Source organism: Photinus pyralis, unplaced genomic scaffold (genome assembly GCF_008802855.1).
Source record: "Photinus pyralis isolate 1611_PpyrPB1 unplaced genomic scaffold, Ppyr1.3 Ppyr1.4_LG7, whole genome shotgun sequence".
NCBI classification, from domain to species: Eukaryota; Metazoa; Arthropoda; class Insecta; order Coleoptera; family Lampyridae; genus Photinus; species Photinus pyralis.
This window is the reverse complement of record NW_022170738.1, coordinates 14440107-14462707: the sequence shown is the minus strand read 5'-3', so window position 1 is coordinate 14462707 and position 22601 is coordinate 14440107. Positions and strand designations below refer to the sequence as shown.

At 35.5% G+C, this 22601-nt stretch overlaps 1 protein-coding gene across 14 annotated transcripts in view; it reads left to right on the top strand.

Moving 5' to 3' along the window:
* The window catches only part of LOC116176810 (complexin), a 501249-nt gene that overhangs the window by 236243 nt on the left and 242405 nt on the right, over positions 1–22601 (top strand). For all 14 annotated transcript variants that reach the window (XM_031495588.1, XM_031495591.1, XM_031495581.1 and 11 more), the window contains one exon: positions 18325–18392. In XM_031495588.1, coding sequence (XP_031351448.1) covers positions 18338–18392 — 55 coding nt within the window. In that variant the 5' untranslated portion in view covers positions 18325–18337. The remainder of the gene's footprint in view (positions 1–18324; positions 18393–22601) is intronic.

Below are 22601 nucleotides of genomic sequence, written 5' to 3'. Positions count from 1 at the left end.
CGAAGCTTACTAAAAAAATTTGAGAACTCGAACAAGGGATTAGCGGGGAACTTGACGGAACTTTAGGGGGTGGGGGTAAAAAGAAATCTGAGTGAGGCAGGAGGGAAATCGAAAAATGTCGGTGTTTGGCATCTGCCATAACGCGTTGTGTGCGTTATTTTAGCTCATTTAGCTTTTTCGATAGTTGTGCGTAACATATCCATGGCAACCGATATCAATCGATAAAAAAATATCAACATTGGGCCAAATCTCAGATATGGTGGTCCAAAAATTGTTTTACCTACTCCATTGCATTCTACGTAACAATATCGAAAAGAAGCCGTTTTTACCCTTTTTCTCTCTTACACAGGTATTAAGATGATTAGCATCCCCAAAAATCAAATTTTTCGTCTTCATCCTGTATCTCATAAACAAACGTAGCTAGCTTTATTCTGTTTCTGGTATTTAAAATCCTCTATCATTAAAAACACTGCAATCTCAACCAAAATAGGACACACGGTACTGTTTAATGTTTATATTAACGTCTGATACACCACCTATTAGGAGGTTCAAAATGAACGCTGTCGTCGATAATAAATTGTTAATTTTTTTAGGATAAATACTTATTTTAAATGAAAACACAATAGAGGTTGATGTTTAAGGGTTGAAATATTCTGTAATACTGGTCCGAAGTCTCTAACAATCATTACTCAAATCATCTCAACCTAATTTTACTCACCTGCAGTTGTAATATATAGTTGTATGGAATTAGGCAAAACGGGGTGGTTTTCCATCCTAAAAAAAGTAATTTATACAGCGTGTCTCTGAACGAGTGAAATTGCTTGAGTAACTTTGTTATTATTTAAGATAAGGATTAGGTTAAACCGGTGCAGTTTTGCAGTTTTGTTTTTGAAAATTCAACCGATGAAACAAGGAATAATTAATTAAACTGCAAAAATAGCGGATTTTAATTTGTTCAATCGTAGGTTAAATTATGTCTTGGAATCTACTCATGTAAAAATCCAATACGGCCCTTATTTTTTAACAAAAGGAATGTCAATCACTGCCACCTTAAAATTTTTTTTTAATATAATTTTTTAGTTTGTCCTGTCAACAAACCTTCATGTTAAACGTTTCTTCATTACTTTTATTATAATTGAGGAGATAATTGTTTGTTAGGAACTGTTTGATAAATGTGTCTCGTGTTGCAAAATAAGAATGAAACTTGTCCAAACGTTTGCTAGATAAGGGTTGACGTTGAAAATAAATGGTAACATCTTATAACATCAATTTGAGCCAATTCAAACTTTAGAATTAAAAAAATCGTCGAATATAAATTTGGTACGATTCACGAAGTTCAGTAAATGACTAAAAAATGACGTTAAATGTTTCAGAGGTCTTGGTTTCGATTCCGACGACGAGTTAATCGTGGGCATTTTTACTTGTATAATGCATTGAGCTGGAAAATCCTTTCGCAAAAATAAAATAAGAGGAAGTATTGAAAATGCTCTAGATAAAGTTTATGCACCTAGTCGAAGGAAACGAATAGTTAAAAGTTCCATGTCAGTCCGTCGAAGGAACTTTGTTTACTTTCATAGTTCTTGTTTCCGATAAAAACTTATGTATGTTAAAAACAAGATTACCTACTACGGAAGTTTTCGAAACATAATCTCTTCAAAACGAGGAAGTGAGATAAATATATTGACAAGCAGAAAATGAAATTATGTAATAATCCCTTAACAAACGACCAAAGTAAAAACGTAAAAAAATAATTAAATCCACCCCAAAAGATAAATTGTTACAATTTGCTTTAGAATAAAGTTTTAGAAGTTTGGGCATGTAACGAACACATTAAATTTCGTCTAATTTAACATCAAATTCATAATGGCGATAGGGTTAAACGTTAATTTTCGAACCCTTATCTTACGCCGAAATATTTAACGACATACTCTAGCGAAATTTTCTCTATCAAACAAGAAAGTAGCGAATGTGGAATATCACGTTAGCGGGAATTCAAAGTATGCTAAAACTTTGGTATCAAGGGTTAGCGAGGTTTTCACAAACTATTTGAGGACTACGAGGGGATGGTGAACAGATTATGGATTGTTACTCGTCGAAATTGCGCTTCTAATGTGTAAATAAAATTATGAGAGTATTTTCCGTTCAGTATCCAATATATTGGGGGTTGCTCCGATAAAATTTTGCGGGTGAGCATTTATTGGTTTACAAAACTTTTGTAAATCGCTTCGATTAATCTTCTACGTTCGATTGCAACTAATTAGGTTTTCAAGTCATTTCGCCGCAATTCTTTATAAATAATAACGTGCGCCATAGTACTGTTTGTTATTTATTGGTTTTTCCGGTTCACATATGTTTATATAGGTGACGTGCTATAATATTCTGAGCATATGAATATTTTTACATAATGATTAAGTATACCGGAAAACTCAAAATGCTTGCTTTGGACATTTTGTATTGATACATTATGTACATTTCAACTTATAACGAGTTTAGAACATGAACCGATAAAGTAGAAAACTTATATCTGTTACTTTATAAGGAGAAAAGGAATTGCTATTGACATAGACACATTGAAAGTTCGTTGGAAAAGGTCCTAAAAATCCGTTTGTTAAATAACAAGGAGACCATTTGCGGATTTTGTTGCTGACATGTTATATAAATGAGATGATTCGACAAATTCGCTTTTATATCGCCGTATTGACTACGGATAGTTGATTAATTTATAACTGATGTTGCGTAACGCGGGAAGATGTATTGGATGCGGAAACGCTATTAATAAAAAAAAAGCGAAAGCTCCGAAGGAGCGTACCCTCGCAGGTGACGTTTTCGTGCTGGAAAATAAACCGCAATGTCCCTCGTGAGGTCTGACCCTATGCGGAAGATAATATGATCCATGTAAAGCCGGCTATTGATTTTTACGCACTTGTAATCACCTCTCGATCAGCTTCTGTTCATAAGTGCTTTTCATCATTCATTGTTGACAGCTGTACACATTTAGGTTAAGTGATTGATAGATAACATCATTCGAACGTTGCATAAAGTAAAATCGATAAGGGTGCATTGGAATTCCCGTAAGTTGTACCTTTTATTAGTGTCAAGGGAGCTCTTCATTTGTTTAATCTGGTTATTGTGGTACTACCTTATTTGCGATTATTTTTGAGCACACACTTCCATGCCGCCTCTTCGATTATACTTCGCTGAGGTTTATGATTTGTTATGCAGTTTTTTTAATGTAAGTTCTTCGGTGTATCAAGATCGAGATCAAGATACTGTGATCTAGTCTTCACACACTGAAATATAATGCAAAATGGTAATTAGTCTCGTATTAATCAATTTCCTTGATATAGGACTCCCATTTATCATGTAGTGATTGTTCTTGTCGACGTGTAGGCAAGTGAACTATCTCCTTGTATGGAAATGTCTGGTTAAGCTTGAAATTTCCATTTTTCGTAAATGAAATATTACCAGAAGTTGCAGACACTAAAGGTTTTTGCACCTGAAGGACAGACTTTCTTTCTTGAATTTTTCAATCTGAAGTATTGGAGCATTTAAATGTACGCAATTAAAATATATCTAAATTTAACATGGTACTGTAAGTACTGTAACATAAGGCCCAGTTCACACTGAACGGACCTGTGGCGGAGACGTGACGCAGACAAACCACATTGAGAAAGCGAGATTGTGACATGAAATATCGTCACGCATCGTGGCTCACGTAAATACAGACTTGGAAGAGACGCGCCACTACACATACACCACTAGCGTCTTAGAAGAAACGTGGCGGTGGCGGGAAGGCGGCCGACCGTGCCACGTCGCGTCAGTGTGCGATACATCGTTTGTTTGCATGGGGCAGCGCGGAGAGGACATAAGTCTGTGCCACGTCTCCGTTAGGCCTCCCCCACAGGTCCGTTCAGTGTGAACTGGGCCTTACAGGCGAAAATATAAAATGCAGAAAGATTAAACATCAAAGGCAAAAAATCCAAATGCAAAGGATTTTACGTTTGGGTTAACTTAAGTTTTCGGTAAACCACCAAATACAAAAAGATCTCCTCTAAATTAAGCTTATATAAAATTCAGCTATACCGTGGAGGGAACGTAGGAAATTCCAAATCGGCCGGCATATTTAGAATTATCACTTCTTTAATGAATTACGTCTTGAAAATACGCGACCAGTGTCAAAATTCAAGTTTTTTAAGGGCGAATCTAACAGATGTAATCTCGACTTAATCGGTGGCTGTTCTGTAACCCATTCAACTAATTACGGTTCATTATACTTATCCAAATAGTCGGAATGAAGTCTCCAAATTCGGTAGTTTAGCAATGCCCTTTTGTTCGTTGTAATGTAAGGTCAAGACGCGTAATCTGTTATCACAATATATTTTCCTTAAACTGCAGGACCTTGCCAGTTTAATGTTGGATTTTCGTATACCATTAGAAAAATCGATTAATGCGTAATTAACGGACCTAAAACTTAATAAAATCGAGTCTATCTTTGTCCCTGGGCAGAGAGCTTTCGCCGACTGTAAAAATAAATTAAATATTCCTACAGAAATGGTTGAAAACGGCAAATTACATACGGCCTATCTTATTTTCCTTAACGGGCGGTTCTACAAATTAACCCACAATTTCTACCTTATATTTCCAACTCCTGCACAGAAATAAATATTGTCGGTGCGATCATCTTCGTAATGAATGGCCCAACTGGTAATCCGGTCGTGTTGAATGTAACTTTCTCGGGCTTTCGAGACAGAATCTCGTTTTTTGATTATTTTAGATGCACTTTATGAAATCGTTTCTTTCGGTGATCCAATCGCGGTGATTGTAACTGTATATGATTCTCGAGATGAAACTTTAACAGAACAATTGGGTTCTCCGTCGATTATTGATAAAAAGTGTCAAAATCCTCTTTATACTATAGCAGTGGGTTAGGCTGGATCTTCAATAACTCAAAACAGCCAGTTAGCTTAGGATGGGAGAAGAAAAGAGGTTTGAGATTCCTCATCTTGGTTGGCCATAAATCTTCGTAAACCCCTTGCACTTCCATAGAATTAAACGCCACCCAGCTTCTGGGAAAGTTTAACTCTCCTTATATAAAACTGACAAGATACAAGAGAAGTAACAATGAAATTTATTGAGGAAATACTGATAAATCAAAATAAACTTTCCATCTAGCAAAATAAATCCCCATACATCAAAACTTTTACGTTAAAAAATTGAACTCAAACCCCAAAAAATCTCTTATCTCAATAATGAAGCGAGTAAGCTATAGTGCCGATTTTCACAATTCAATTCAAATATATTCTTGGAGAGGTGACCAAATGATGAATTGTAAGTAAAAAATGATCTAAATTTCTACGAAAGTAATCGCTATCATGTTCCTTGAAGAAGAACTATTCAAGTAGTTAATATTATAATTTGAGTGGTTATTCTAGGGGCTCCCATGAAATATGCTCACTCGTCGAGATTACAGGTTAAGTGAAGGTCGATCTTGCTTTTGTGTAAGCTTCACAATGACCGGGCTGCTATCAGGTGTCATCATAAGTTACTGTAATTATTTCGTAATTAACATGGGTGTAAGTTCCATGAAGGATTCCCGCAACCTGGTACTTGAGCCCTAAAAATTACCCACAAGTACTACCCCTTTAAACGCATCTAGCAGACGCCACATAATATCAAACAATGAATTACAGTGACCGCAAACAAAAATAACTAATACGTACTTAAGAAAAATCGTTACAGTCCTCGGAGATCTATGCAAATCACATGCGATTTTCTAAAATCTTTTCAAATCGTTGGAAATTTCGTGAAATGAATGCTAGGGTTTCTTTGAATCCTCATAAATTCTATGAAACGTTTTATTTTTTATCATAAAAGACATATTAAGAGTTTTCCGATATCTGTCTACAATGCGATCAAAAATGAGTTGCTGTCGAGTCACCTTTGGAATTTTTGTTACATAGGAAATCGTACCTAACTTGAACTCCGAACTTAATCTCCCTAGACGTTATTCAAACAACCGTTCCAATTTTGAAAATATGTAAATAGTATTCTTTCAATCTATTCTGTGTTTTGTTGGGTTTCAGCACCTACAGTAATGTCGAGTCACCATGTATGTTTAATTTTAATTATTTTGTGGTCATTTATTTTCAGATTAAACGCAAATCTGATCATATTATTTGAGTTCCAAGTGAATTTTATTTTGTATTGGAATTATTAAATGTTGTTAATTTTGTTTAATTAATCACTTTGTTTATTTTATTGTAAATTTTGCTTTACGTGTTAAAAATTAAGTTATTGTCTATAACGGTGGATTAAACTGGAGCTGCATAAACGGCCAGCTAGCTCAGGGTTGTAAAATTTAAAGGTTTGAGGATCCTGAGTGCCTGTTTTTATTTCACCTTATTTGATTGCTTTATGTCGAATAAATTTGTTCACCCCTAAATGGTTGGCTTTGTGATTGTGAGCCCAAATTACGACCCAGATAAGGGTTCTCAAGTGAAATTTTTCTGTTTCTGTTTCGTACCCAGCATTATCATTTTTTAATTAATTATTTGTAATCCACGTTTAAGAACGCAAAATCTTCCCCATAAAATTCAATTTATTCAAACCATTGATGTTGAAAAATAAAACTAAGGCCATTTGTAATTTTGGAAGCGTCGTGACGTATGCTGGACGTGCCTTAGAAATGTTATAATTATTCACCCTGAGCGTGTTCTTTACATATCTATGGGTCAAAAGGCAGTACAGTTTGTGAAGTGCACACGAACCACTTTGATTGACTTGAAAGAGGTAAACGTTCTCTCATTCTTTAGATAGAATGTACCAATATGTACCAAATCAATTGCTTCGAGTAAGTTAATATTGAACAACGAATCCTTGTTGTCCACCCCCATTAATCTACTTTTCTACTGATTAATTGACTCTCTAACCTTCTCGCCGCGAGTACCCCACAATTCTTTGTTATAAGTAACTGAAAACAGAACAATGTAGCTACAATCGATAATCTAGCGAAATAAAAGAAACGAATTTATATTGGGTCGCGTCTTTGCACAGTATACAAGGAGCGAGCAGTTTTTCTAATATATTACATCTTGATTCTTGTACGTAATGAAAGGATTCATTATTTTTGCAGTTTGCTCAGCTTTAATTTAAGAACAACGAACAGTCGAGAAAAAAAGCGAAAACGGTCCTTGTTATTAAGTTTTAAATTCAAGCGAGTCTGCTGTTTATTCAAGCAGGGGCTACATTTATAGATTCTAAGTGTAATCGCTCATGCTTTCAACTAGTCTCTAAACTCCGAAACTATTCGTGTGTTCCCTAAATGTACTTTACTATTCGTTCGCCAGTTACGACAATTACGTAAAATTTCCCATTTAATTCATCACCAATTGAAATTCCAAACCTTTGCTTAACGTTTTGTAAATGGCAAGGTCCAGTTTCTAACTCTTGCAATTAGCCTATTGTCTATCTTGTTACGCTACAAGCTTTCCTTTTACTGTGTAGTTAAACTGTAATTAATTGCGAAAGGAAGCGTGACCGTTTATTAAAATTTAAAGGGACGTAAATATTTATTTCTTCATTTCCTTCTCGTTTCTTATGAAATAAATTGTGCGGAATAGGGTTTTATGTTATTTACAATGACGAAATTACCAAAAGCTAAATCATTGTCAACATAATTAAGAAGATTTAGCCTTATCCAATGCATTCTGGATAAATTGTCGGACATTTTCTTCACCTTCATAAATATTATTTACCCATGCAGTTTATCAAACATTAAATTTCCAATGGATTGTCAGTCATAGAGGGTTTTTCATTAAGGTGTGCCGTAAACTGACCCTTGTAAACGCAAAGGGAACTTACCCTCGGATACATCATTGTCTTGATTGTAGGTTCGGTGCCGAATATATAATTCTTGGGGCGAATTTCGGGAATACACGAATATTCCGGGGTCAACATTAAGTGCCAGGGTATTTTACAGGGTGAATTTCCCAACGATCCATTAATAGTTGATGGACCATCACAAATAAAACCCTGATATATAATCGTTTTAGAATTTATTTAACAAACACACTACAAATCGTTTTAGTGATCCTATTAAAGCACGACTACCTTGCTCGCCATACTGCCCCTAGTAGGTTTTCCGATGTTCTAATGTCACCAAAAAGTTGACAGTGACATATCCCCACCAAAGAAACATAGTCCCACTCGGTAGCAGCATAGAGTAACGACGTTATTTACTCTATGGTAGCAGTCACTTGGGCATCCCCCACCGTAGAAAGAAGGTATAAAAGAGCGTACATCGGCGTACAATTTTAGTCTTCTTCTGCTATTAATAGCTGTTAATAAGAATTTTTAATAACACATTTAAATCAAAAAAGCCTAAAAAAAGCTGCAATTAGACAGTAATTACCTTATAAATCGGTGCGCTGTAACAATATCTCTAGCTTTTAATTTTTTTTTTCGAATTTTTTTGATTTTTGTAAGAATTGAACAGCTTAGTCATTACTTGGTATAGAAAGTTTACAGAGTGTCAAAATTAGAGGGTCAAAGTTTCCAATAAATTGAAAAGTCCGAAAGTAATTTGTGGAATTAGCGATCTTAACTGTCCGTTAACCACCTAACCACTAACTGTCGTGATAAGAAGGAGAACGTTGTGCATATTATAAACCTAGGACGCAAGAACTTGATCCATCATATCATTTTATGCAAACCTCGTCATCTACATAAGGACATTTCGGAGACATACTGGCCTCGATCAACTCCCAACAATTCCAAAGAATTAACTAACCAAAATTTAATGAACTTCTGACAATTATTGTGCACAAAAAGAAAAATCTGACATGAAAAGTCGCACAATGGGTTCGATTAAACACAGTTAATTGACAAAGACAAAAATGTATCCGCAAAACATAAAAGAAATTAAATCAACAATTCTGGGAGAACGAAAAGCATTCAGAGCTTGTGTTTGCACGTATAGCACGCACGCAGGCGTTCGACAGACAATTATATAAAACAAATATCTTCATCACTTATTGATGACAAAATTTGGTGGCTTCTCGGATGGTAGAACAGTTATACTTTTAATAATTGACAAACCTTGTAGAAAGGCTTCACTATGCAACAACTGCTTGGTTGATTCCCACTCGTACTAAGACTTTTTCCAAAAACAAATAAAACGCGTTATTAACTTCTCAATAAATCACTTTACAAGATAATAACTTCATAATAACTTCATCTCTCAGCACGATTCCTAAACTTCTTCTGCAAAGTTTATGATCAGGACGAAACAGGGCACACTGTCCAATATCAATAGACGTTATCGAACAAATTAGTTGGCTTTATTTACTAACGACGCCATGTGCAAGATAACGAAGCGATGTTTCGAGAATCTCCGAGGAACAACGAAATAGAACGGATGAGTGGAAGTGGCCTGACCTTTAAGTACGAAGAATAAGAAATAATCGAGGCTGTTTGCCGGTCGATTTAACAGACGCGTCCAAGTTTTCGCCGATTACGTTTGAAACTTACACATGCGCTTCCGTACTTGTACTTAATAGAACTAAGTCAGTGTCCCGGTTTAAGAGTTGTTAATTAAAAGTCTTTTAACCCGATCAGCCATAATAATTTCTGGTTCACCTCATCCAACAAGTGGCTAAGGCTTCTTTTTTTCTATAAAGTTCGGGTGCTTCCTTTTGTCTTTTGACTTTCTTTTAACTTTTTCGTATGTACTTATACTCGTACCTAATGTTTGCAGAGGCAGTATTTTAAATGCTTGTTGCAATACACATTATTGGCTGCCTACCCAATTTCTCACTTAAGGTATTGAATGAAAAATAATTTGTTATTCAATGCTTAAAGGGCAATGCGCATTGCTATTAACAGTCGGCCACCCCAACAAATAATTATTGTAGTAAGGGAAGTCAGAGAACAAATAGACGCAAAACACAACATGTGTTTCCTAAATGAAGGGTGTTGCTTAATTAGTACGCCGCAGAAACATTCTGTATATTTTTCAAGTGTTCAAAAAAGAGAAGCTGTTGACATGGCGTTCAAGTTGATCCCAAGAAGAAGGGTGCAGCGTTAAGTTGGACCACAAAGGAAAAGTTTAATGTAATATATTAATTACTACTTAGCTATCGAATTGGAAAAGTGCATAAAGTAAGCATAAATGCGCCAACCTAAAGTATTGATGTCAATTGATGCCCTTTGGCTTTTGTTACTTAATTAATTGCAAATTAAAGACTTAGGCTAGCATATCGTGTAATTCAATAGCACAAAATCGGATGAAATTCATTTTAAACCATCCAAATTACTGGAAAACTCAATCATTTCATAAAATGCCAGCTCGCGACGTATCAAAATAATGAGACAGCGGAACCTTTAGAAAAAAAAGACGTTAGTATTACTTGCGTTTCGGTATCTAAAACTTCTGAATTAATCCGATTACATACTTACTAATAATACCTACTTAACGATAATAAATTTCAGGGTATCAAGTGAGATTAGTAATCTGACGGTAAAACCTTAATTTGGGTTCAATGAATTTAATCATTTCTTTAATGAAATATAGTTTGAAAGAATTATAATTATAATATAACTCCTTTTTAGAAGTTTCCCACTCCACGTTCGCGACGAGAGCGCTTTTAATTACAACAAATTTGAGACCCCTGATCGCCCTATGCGTGTAATGGTAAAATAATTCCATACAACTATCACTAATTTATTGTTTAATCTTAATCACGTTCTGATTCTGGCGGTTAGATGGAATTTTTGTAGTGCGCGGATCGCGAAAGCTCGCCTCGTTCTCGAGCTTGAGGATTGGAATGTGTAAGGTGGTGGTTGATTAATTTCCCCCGGCGAAAAATAATCGTCGTTATGGAAAGCCCGGTAAAATGAAACGGAATTATGTCAAACATTTAGCTTTCCGCTTTTAATGTCTCATAACATTCCGTGTTTATGGAAGTATTGATTCGTTTGTATGTCCTTATGCAATTAAATATTTCATTGGAACGACACATCGCTTTGTTTAATTTAGATAACGATCTTATCGCACGGTGTATTTTTGTAAAGCAATTAAAAATTAGGGGTGCTTTAACATTGTATTGACCCTACCGAGAGTAAAAGGTTTTCTATGTCTTTGTTTCCAATTAGAACACAATAACTGAAGTTGACCAAAATGATTGAAGTTTTTACTGTTGAAGTAGCCACTTTTTTTTGCAACTGACGACGTCCAGTTGATTTATCAATTTGGAATTCGCGTCAATATAACACTAGTGGCCAAGATAAGGATACCTAACATGGGGATCTCGGAAACCATAGGGCATACATAGATGACAGGCCGATGGTCAAACTAGGGAAAATTTGCGTAATTAAAAAGTTATTCTTCTTCTGTAGACAATTCGGATTACTTCCGAAGATAAACCGAAATTTGTCTGTTTCGTTTGTATTTTTTCTGGTGTCATTTGAACAGATACAAAAAAAATATTAAACACTTTCTCATTGCCACTATTTGAGCTCTACAAGATAGCGTTCAGAGATTTTCAATACAACGTTTCGGCGAAATCATCATCACCTTTATTTTTTTATATGGCCCGTAGAAAAAGGACATGTACTGTATTAGTAGCATTTTTAACGAATCCAACGATAAACAAAAGTTGGAAACTTTTTATGCACTTGCAAAAATTTGCTGTGGCTAGCACAGGTACCACTCGCACAGCTTCGCATGCGCGATTTAGCCCTTTTATGTGTAAGAATATGTCTACAAACTTTGGTTCCAATCGGTTCAGCCCTTTAGGCGAAAAGAAAGAGTGACGCACTATTGTAAAAATGGGTTGCCATAACTACAACCGTTTTTAAGTAATCAATTTTCAAGGTGCAAAAATAAACAGAAAAAACGAAGGATTGATCGTTGTCAAAGGGGCGCTCCATATTATGACTATTTTGCCTCTTCGAGCGAAGGTGACGAACACCATTGACCGACTGTTAATTGAAAAAATGTCCTCATGTAAAGAGTTCCACATTTTTTTATTTCATATTCTTAAAGTGCTCACCTTTTTTGGTGATATATCCAAAAAAGTGTACTCTTTAATAATATGAATGAAAAGTAATCAATTTTCATTTAAAAAACCTCTGTTCTCTTGACCATGGAGAAGTACGCCACTTCTCACCTCTTCCCCCCTCTTTCAGAACATCACCCCTGCCCCTCCCTGTCCTTTTCACCTTCCCTCCCATAAGTACTTTGGTAACCACTCCCTTATTAGAGCTTTATAGCCTGTACTTCCTAGTGCGCTTTCTATCTTCATTCTCTTTTGTGCATTCAGGTTCTTCACTGCCAGCTCATTTTCCGTTTCCCCCATTCCTTTCCTCGTTTACACCTCACCTCGTCCGTATCCATTTCTTTCATACTACTTATTTTACTCTTGTTCTTACGTCCCACAGCGTTTTTGCATACAGCCTGGTTGTCAAGTATCCTTTTACCAATTCGCTATCTCTTTCACTCTTTTCCTCGAACCTTACTGCGCTGCGTCCCGATAATAACGTATCTTCTCCATTTTTGTTTTCTTCTCTAATATACTGTTGTATATTATACGCCATGTGGAAGATTTTATTTCGACACCTGCAATAACGCTGCATGTGCATTTCAATTATGTTTTAACGTTAAACTTTGATTATAATTTGAGATTGGTGACAAGATTCAATCATATAAGTTAATTCGAAGTCATATTCTGTATCGGAATTATTTGATGTTTGATTTTGTTTAAATAATTGTATTGTTTATTTTGTGTGGTAATTGTAAATTTAAATTACGTGTTAAAAGGCTGGATTTATTCAGTTAGGAATTATTTGCGTACTATTTGTAAAAGTTTGTCTCATGTTTATCTCCGGTCTTAGATAAGAAGTTTTCTTATCGCGGCGGCGGCTAATTACTGTCTTAAGGAAGAACTAGTCGGGATTGGTACAACTAAAAACCTTAACCAATGGAAATTAATTAATGGCTGTGTTCTGCCATTATTGGGCGAGTTTAATTAGCTATTGAGTAGCAATTAGTCTTCGGACTTTGACGTTTAGCGGACAGTTTCTGTCCCCAATAATAGAAAATCCTATAAAGGAGAGTGCATTTGGAAACCAATTGGAAGTTTTTATTGATTTCAATATATTTGGTATGGTTATTTAGCGATTGGGAATTTAGTAGTCAAATTTGAGGGAGGAAAAAAGAGAAAGCTACAATAAGCAAACTAGAGATCAAAGAGATGAAATGTTTGTAGATATATGTGAGCTATGCGACAGCAATTAATAATTATGTTTATTTCTGTTTAGTTGCAATTTTTGATTCCAACCCCATGTAATATAAAAGCCCACTTTATTTGAAAAATTCAATGTCAATATGTAAATGTCTTATTTTTATTTGACCAAATACAGAATTATACAAGGAGGCAAACGACCGATATACAATTTTATAACTAATATTGACGGAGCTTTTAAAGCTTTAACACACATTTATTCTACGCGGACTAACTTAAAATCATTATTAATGGAATAACAGCTACCTCCTAAATGATTAAATAATTACCTTTACTAAAATTGTTTGTATCTCAATCCGCGTTATTATTGTTGGCCAAAGTTACCTATTTTTGTTTCGTTTGCCTTTGTTAGGGCTAATATTTCGTACGGATATTATTTCATGCTCTTTGTGTTAAATAATACCATCCCGACTCCCGTTTCAATTTTTTAACAAATTAATGAAGTATTCTGGGAAACTTTTTGTTTATAATATGAAAAGCGATCGGATGAATACAAATTTCAATGCATTAAAATATTCGCGTATAGCATTTTGGAGGTAAATTTTACTTTGGAATTTAATATGCAAGAATACTTTGAGCTTTGTTTATTAAATTGGTTTGGGAAATAGTTTTAGTCATATTACAAACTCTTATTAACACAAAAGAGAGTCGAAGTTATCAAGGGGAAGTTGTTTACGGGCTTTTTGCATTTACTGTTGACACTTCGAGTAAGTTGTGCTTCAATTTTTCGGACAAGATTCGCACAAGATAAATCGCTATAGTTTTTTGTGTGTGTACTATTTCATTCTTTCATTTGAACGATAATTTAACTTAGGATAAACACAGATGTTTATTAGTTTAATTGGTCATTAAGCCTTAAATGATAAAATCAAAACCTTTTCCCGCCTTTGTTACATTTTTAGCCCTAATTCTTTTTCATGCACATTTTAGTAATGGTGTTCTGTACAATGAAGGAAAATTTTTATCTACATCTCGGCAAGCCCAAATGTCTGCTGAGAGAAAACCTAATTCAAATAAAAAATATAGCACAGAGCATAATGAGAGAGGTTAATGTATACATTAAACGAAATGGTTACAGATTACGCTAAACTCTTTCACGTGCAAGGTTGGGTTACGGTCTTCAATGAGGGGTTATATTCCCCACAACTAATAAATCATTCATTGACTTCGCCAATTACCTTGTAATTGGGGTGCATTCAATGCGAATGCCGGATCGAATCGAGAATTATACTAATTATGAATTCCTTTGGGTCCGTAATTTAAAAACGAAATGGAATATCCTATCAAACAATTCTCGTATTTCGAATGAGGGGATTAGGGCTTCAGGCGAAGTTTCGAGGAAAAAAAGAAGTATTATAAGCCCTTAGCCTAACTAACCAAATTGCGTAAGTAAAATTGATTGCTTTTCGCTTCTCTCGACCCCTTGTAATCTTAATTGTTATCCCAATTTGTGAGGCGTTTATGTAAATTTAGTCTTTGGTTTACTTGGTGATGTTAAATTATGACGTCTTCCCATCGTTATCGCAATAATGTTAACAATTAATGCTCGCCTCCCTAAACTAAAGCTGAACAAGTCAATTTATTGACCATGCTTGAAATATCAATGGGTTCAAGACGTTCCCGTAATATCATAAGTAAACAAATTCTACTTGAGGTAATCCAACTTTCTTTTTCAATTCTTTTTGCTTTTCGAAGGCACTTTCTTTTGTAATTAAGTTGTCACTCATTCATAATCCTTACTTTTACTTCTTTTGACAAAAGACCTCAATGGAAGATAAACAAAATAAATACAGGAGAATTAATGAGGAGCTAAAAATGCTACTTCTCTGCCTTTTCAAAGTCTACTGATTTTTTGTCGTGCCTGAACTTTATAAATCCCTGTTTGTAATTCTATTTTCATGAATTGTATGAAGACGACGATCTATCTTATTGTTCTTTTCCGCCGATCTCTCTTCAATTAATTCTTGACTTTCTCCACTTCTTTATTGATCTTTTCTCCTTTTATATATTTGTATGCTTTATTATACGACTAATATCACGTGTGTTTCTTCCGTAAATTTTAATGACTTAGGTCAAGATGGAAGTGTAATTGTGTACAAGCGAATAACACAAACGTCGTTTCCATTTTACTTAACCGGTTTTCTTCCGAAAAAATTTAACCAAGTTCATAGTTTTTGGTCATTTACTGGCCCAAAAGGCACCGCCATACTTACTGCGTGTTTTTTCTGTTTCTTGGGTAAATTGCGTTTCTAGTAGTTAATAGAAGTGTTTTCTTTCTTATTATGTGCATTGGAATTCTTTAGAATCTAAGTTACCCTTGATATTTTTTGAAACTAAGCTTAGTCTCGTTATAGTTTCATCTTTCAAACATACCAAATTTCGTTGTGATCAGAATTTTGCACTCCCGATTAGGGTGTAGAAATTGTATTGTCCTATGTGTCAGAGAAAAACGAAAGTTTCTGGTTCTTCAGTCCTTTGGAAAAAATAGTTGTTTTGTTGCCCTCTGCCAAACATTTTTTTTTAAATCCCTAAGTGTTACCCCCTAGGGGGTAGGACTTTTAGGAAACATTTGGAATGCATAGAGAACGTAAGCACTTTACTGTATGGATTAGCTGACTATAAAAACCTCTCCTATTCACATGATTTCTAACATAATGTTCTTTGGACCTAGTTATTAAATACGATACTACTTTGCTCCGTGCACTCGATTCGACAGATCGAATCTTTTATTTTCTGATTACTTCCGATAAAATTTAATCTAATTTCTTAAAGAGAACCGATTCCCCAAACAGCAAGGTAACTTTCTAGTCAGTTGTGAATGTCCCCACTAAATTGCTTCCATTTGAGTTGTTTAAATATTCGCCGACTTGCCTAACTGCGACCCACAACCGAACACTGCTCATTTTTTTCTTGACTAACAGCATCTTTACTTCTGGATTCTGTCGAACGCCTTGACACATCATCCACAACTTAGTGAACCGCTTACGATACTCATGGTGTCAATTTCAATCAGCAGATTCTCTTCTGTAACTGCAATATCCTGCAGGAGAAGATTGGACAACTCTTCAATGCTTCCCCCTTCTGTTGCAACATCTCCCAAATTTGGTAAAACTTGCTCCTAAAATTCCGCGTTTCTTTTTCAGGGTATCAATAAAAAAATCGATATACTGCCCTCCTATAAACCCAATAGCATTCTAACTTCTCCCACAGTTAGTTCGCGAAACATCAGCAAAAATTGTCCTGTCACAGTCGCCAAAAATATTGTGACCACGTAAAACACTACCCGTCTTGAACCTAGTCACCAAGTTCCGAGCAATTGATAGTCTCGAAATCAAGCTTGAAGGTCAACATTTCTTTTATTATTGCACATAATCGAAACAATAATCTGGTTTACAACCCTTACAAAAACTCGCCAGAGACCGCTATCAATAAAAATTAAAAATTTCTTAATTACCTTACAACTTCCACTAAACTATCATACTTCTACTTTCGTCAATTTCAAATGTCACGCCAATAAGAAACACTTCTTCCATATGTATGCATGTATGTATGCTTTATTGGTGATTTGTACCTATTTTCACACGTCATTTTTTTTCACAGACATGGACAAAAATCATCCACCAATACAATATAAATTAAAAACCTATTATTATTTATTATAATTAAACTAAAAAAATGTGCATCTACTCCTTTTTTCAGCGTCAAACACACGTGCGTTTTGAAATAATTTAACTTACGCGATAACAACGTCCTTATCGCACACGACCAGATGTTCTTACAATAAAAAAACAAATTTACACTAATGATAAAATTTAAACAAAACTTATGCAATTAAAACAATTCTAAAATGGAAAAAAAAACACTAAAATGCCAAATTTCTATGAAATAAACCAATTATGTGCTTATTCGTTATGAAACCCTCTAGATTTTAATAATTAAATTAATTAATTCTCATATACCGGGTGATCTGTTATTATCTTCGGTATTATTTCAGCATGAATAACATCCACCCAACCTTGTTTAGGTTCACTACAACATTATATGGACAACTCCCTCATTTTATGAAAGTCTCTTTAATTGTTTACTGCATAGTACGGTCCCAAACACATTTATTTCAAATTTTTGTCAAAAATCGTCATTTAGATATTAAAAATCCCCTCGTGGGAAATTCATCTACGCAAAATATCATCTAAATGTCGCACTTTTCGCCACTGGCAGTCCTGAATCCTATTGCTATTGTCCATAAGGCAGGAATAACGACTCCTACCTTTTGCGAACCCGATTTTTTTTTGGTGAACGACTTTGGTGACTTGACAATTTGCGAAGTTTTTTAGGCAACTAAAAGTTTTAGGTACTCAAAAGTACAATTATTATTTGGCCATACAGAACGGTTCCACTCCAATGGCTGGAACAACTCGAAAACTTGTAAAGCAAGTAAAAACATACCGAAAATTGTGCTGGCTATAACAATCGCCAAAAAATAGGTGAATGTACAATAATATCAGACAAATAAACTAAAAGAAATTCAATCCCAAATTACAGTAGTTGGGTGTCTGCTCAGTACATTCTTGGTTTTAATCCGAAGTTTTAATGGGGTGCTATGTCGATCACGCGTTTAAAGATTTACGAAGCAGTTACAAAGAATTACGTTAAATTGATTTGATATAATCGAGCCGAACGAACCACGAACGAAAAAAGCGTCAGAGGGAGCGTGCAAGAAACGAAGAAATTTTTCTTTGTAAATATAACGTATACCTAACGTCGGAACGTTGTTTCAACCCTCATTGTACCTACAGGCTCTTTCAAATGATCCATAGGAAAAGCTTTCAGCTCGCGAGTTTCAGACTTATAGAAACTAGGCTAACGTCACATGGCGCCAGAACGTCCGACGCTCGCTGTTTTCTGAACAATATGACGCCAAATTGTTATATATGTGCATGTACCGGTTTTTGCCTTCAGTTTATTATTCCCGTGTCTTGCGACTGCACTTCGTAATATTAAACAGTTTTTTTTTTCTTTACAGATAAACCGACAAAATGGCGGCGTTCGTGGCGAAACAAATGGTCGGAAACAAACTTAACGCAGTGAAAGGTAAGTGCCTCGAGCTTTCTAATTTCACGAAATGTGCACAGGTAAACGGAATGTAAACAGATCTCCTCGAGAACCTCCGTTGAATTATCGATTAATTTAGGGGTTGTAGTAGTTTAGACACATTGCAGCATGTGTGCTGTTGTTGCAACGGCAGTTTATTTCGGAAAATTTATCGCCTTACCTTTCCGCTTTTGTATAGAATGTTAAAACAGGAACACAACCTACCCTTCTTGGCTGAACGAGTTTAATTCTTCTGTTTCTCTTAAAATTCGCCAATAGGAAGAAACGATGTTTTTTTAATCTGTTGCATGATCCCCTTTTACGAAAATTTTAATTAAATCCCTAAATTTTATAAAATAAAACGCAACGCGTGAAAGTTGGGGTCTGCTCGCGAAAGGTGAATGTGTTTGCTTTTGAAGTTAAGCATAAAGTTAGCCTCGCAATACAAATATGCAAAAAACTACATCGTTAATACTTGTTTTGAAATTTGCGAATTAAACGTTTAATTTAAATTTTTTGTTTGAGTTGTTTTTGGAATGGAAATCCACTAATAACACGCATATTTTCTATCCACGACAGCAGAAGTCAATTTGAATCACAATATATTAATTATTTGTATGAATTTAAAAACACTGGTAGGTACTTCTCAACCACAAAAATGAAGGCGGATGCAGTTTGATGATACTGTTATAACACCATTAACAACTTTGAAATTCTCTTAAAGTTTGGAAATCTCTCGGCTCTATCGCCAAGTACTGTGCTCTTTTAATCAAAGGAACACATAAGGGTATTACATTTTTCCCGCAAATGCGAAAGATAAACGGAAAACTTTCAAGAATGATTATGTTAGCAACGTAAGTAACTAATTCAATCTTGACTTTATCTTTCTACATAATCCATTGGAAGTACAAGGTCTTTGGTTCTCAATTCCACTTCACACCGTAAATGATTTCTGTGGTTTGGCCCTTTATTTATCGCTTGCTTAATTTAGCAAAACCACCACCTACAAGGAAACTTTGCGGTCTTCGATATAATCAGTGCATACGAGGGAAGCGCATAGATCTTAAGGAGTGGAAAATGGACAATTCAGTATTGCAGTTATTGAGACATTGAGTGAAAATATAAACAGGGAAATTTAACCTAAACCAAAGATCATTGCTTGAGTTAAGGTTTATAGCGATATTGTGGATGTGAATAAACCAACTTTCTAAGAAGTGCTTTTAGACGTTTTTGGAGTAAACCTGTAAATTATTGACAAGTATAACCGCAAAATTCTTCTTAACTGCATAGTTTGCATCGGCGTTGCTGGACGGAGAAGTATTGTGAGATAACCCTTAGAGGAATCATAGCAAATGTCAAAAGTTTACATTTTCCAAAATTTGAATTTTTGCTTGGTGTTCTACGTGTAGGTAATTACTTTGGTTGGTAAAATCATTATTTTTCATTTAGAGGAAAAATAAAATTCTAGTCCACGAAGTTCCGTGCCAATGAGATGCTAATTTGGTATTACAATCGAGATATCTCTTCCCAGGTTGACCTTCTGCCTTCCATTTTCCAGTTCATAATCAGACGTAAATCACTGTGACTTTCTTGAGCTGTCCCGAAAAATTGCGAATTAAGGAACGGTAATGCTTGGCTTGGTTTAACTGCATAGTTCTTTGGATAGGCACATTCAAAACACCACAGGAAGGTGTCAAAGGAGGTGTTGAATCAGTCGTTAGGGCAGTGGAGGTGTTCATAGGAATGTATGATGTTATTACTATATAACCGTATAAATTCATTTAGATTCCGTTGTGACTGGAGCTTCCTTACTGTTTTTATTGTGTTTGTCACCGGGATCTTGAGATCTAGTGCTTTGTGTAACGCTATGTTGACTTTAATTGATTGAGCGTAATGGTCGGAGAAGCCAACTTCAAAATTGTCTTTTTGCAGGATTGAATCGTATGAATTTGTTAAAATGTAGTCAATTGCAGAGACAGATAAATGGGCTGCTTGTGTTAGTTGCTGCACACGTGTAGTTTCTCTAATTAGTGAGTGAGCAAGAAGAATATCGATCCAGCTTTTATCCACACCTAGTTGGTTGATGTTAAGATCGCCACAGATATAGATGTGTTGAAACCTTCTATGTAAGATATTTAAGAGCTCGTTGAGTTTACGGAAAAATAACCTCAGGTTTTCGAGAGTTGAGCTGCAGGGGCGGTATATCGCGATGATACATATTTTATTGTGAATTGATACTCCACAGCATTCAAGAACATCTTCAGTAGCAATACTACTTACGCATTTCAATAGTTTACAGTGGATGGCAAGATCGTCTCGAACGAAAATGGAGCTGCCCCCTCCACTTCGCTTAGTTCGGTAGAAATTAGCCATATTTGTGTAACCTGTGTAGCCTGCTAAAGCAGAATACGTTGAAATTGTGATTATTGCACATCAATTCAATGTGATTTACTTTATTAAATAGTGACCGGATATTAATGTGGAGAATGTCTATAGATAACTTCGTAGTGTAGTTACTGTCATCCGATACTACGGCCGGGGTGCATTCGGAAGTGCTTCTGTAAAATTTCGTGGTTGGCGGTATGGGCGAATAATAGTGTATTTCGGCCACACCTCGGGCTTAAAAATATTGGTGGTTTCGGTAATAGGGATGACCACTTTAAAAGCGGATATGCTATCTGATTGAGTCTGTATTTTTTCAACCGACAGCGCGGTGATGTTTTGGTTTGCTATGTAATTAGAAAGTTGATAAACAGGAGTGTCAGGATGAAGGCGCGAGATAAAGATGCTTCTCCTACTTACCACCGCGGATATATCACAATCAGCGCGGGTGCCTAAAACTGTATCAGATGCTTTCTTGTTTTTAGGTTTTCTGTGAGATACTACTGTGAAGCCATCGGTGGGTTTGGACTGGTTTGAAGTAACTTCTTGACCGCTTGCTTTGTTTTGGGCCTTGCCGCTAGTTGGGGTGTCAGTTGTTGTTTGTCGTGGCTATTTGTTAAATTTCTGTCACAGAGACTTGTGCTTGTGTTGGGTGCACTTCCGTGAATGTTGATGTTCGTTTTGTTGGTTACGCTACTGTACGACGCTTTGCTTGATGTGAGAGTGTCCTTAGCGGGCTCCTTACATCGTTTTTTTTTTGGGATATGTCTCTTGCTTATCCTGTGCTTCCCTGGACGGACGGTTGCCCGGTTAGACCTAGTAATTCGAGTTGGGATTTTAACGATGTGATTAGATCTTGCTGGTTTTTAATTAAAACGTCCTTAATGTTTATGATGTCTTTTAGATAAGTAATTTCAGTAAATTCAAAGGGCTGTAACTTTTGAACTAGTAGCCCAATCTTGGAACTGTTTGAAACTGTGGATTCTACAGGCCACATTCTATAAGAAAATTTTTTTTCCGGGTCGATCTGAGACAATTTTTTTTTCGGGGCTCAAAAAAAAGCAGTGTATAACCTCCCTTTTTTACCAAAAATCGACTGCACCAAAATTTCTCGGGAAAACACTTTTTCTTATTAATTTTGGTGCGTAGAATCCAAGACAATTCGTACGTTTTCGATCGGACTTCTCAATCAAAAGTTATGGACTAGAAACCAACTACGAAAGAAAATTCAAAGGGCTGTAACTTTTGAACTAGTAGCCCAATCTTGGAACTGTTTGAAATTATGGATTCTACAGGCTACATTCTACAAGAAAATTTTTCTTCCGGGTCGATCTGAGACAATTTTTTTTTTCGGGGCTCAAAAAAAGGCAGTGTATAACCTCCTTTTTTTTTACCAAAAATCGACTGCACCAAAATTTCTTGGGAAAACACTTTCTCTTATTAATTTTGGTGCGTAGAATCCAAAACAATTCGTACTTTTTCGATCAGACTTCTCAATCAAAAGTTATAGACTAGAAACCAATTTCGAAATAAAATTCAAAGGGCTGTAACTTTTGAACTAGTAGCCCAATCTTGGAACTGTTTGAAATTATGGATTCTACAGGCCACATTCTATAAGTAAATTTTTTTTCCGGGTCGATCTGAGACAATTTTTTTTTGCGGGCCTCAAAAAAAAGGCAGTGTATTAACCTTCCTTTTTTACCAAAAATCGACTACACCAAAATTTCTCGGGAAAACACTTTTTCTTATTAATTTTGGTGCGTAGAATCCAAAACAATTTGTACTTTTTCGATTAGATTTTTCAATCAAAATTTATAGACTAGATAT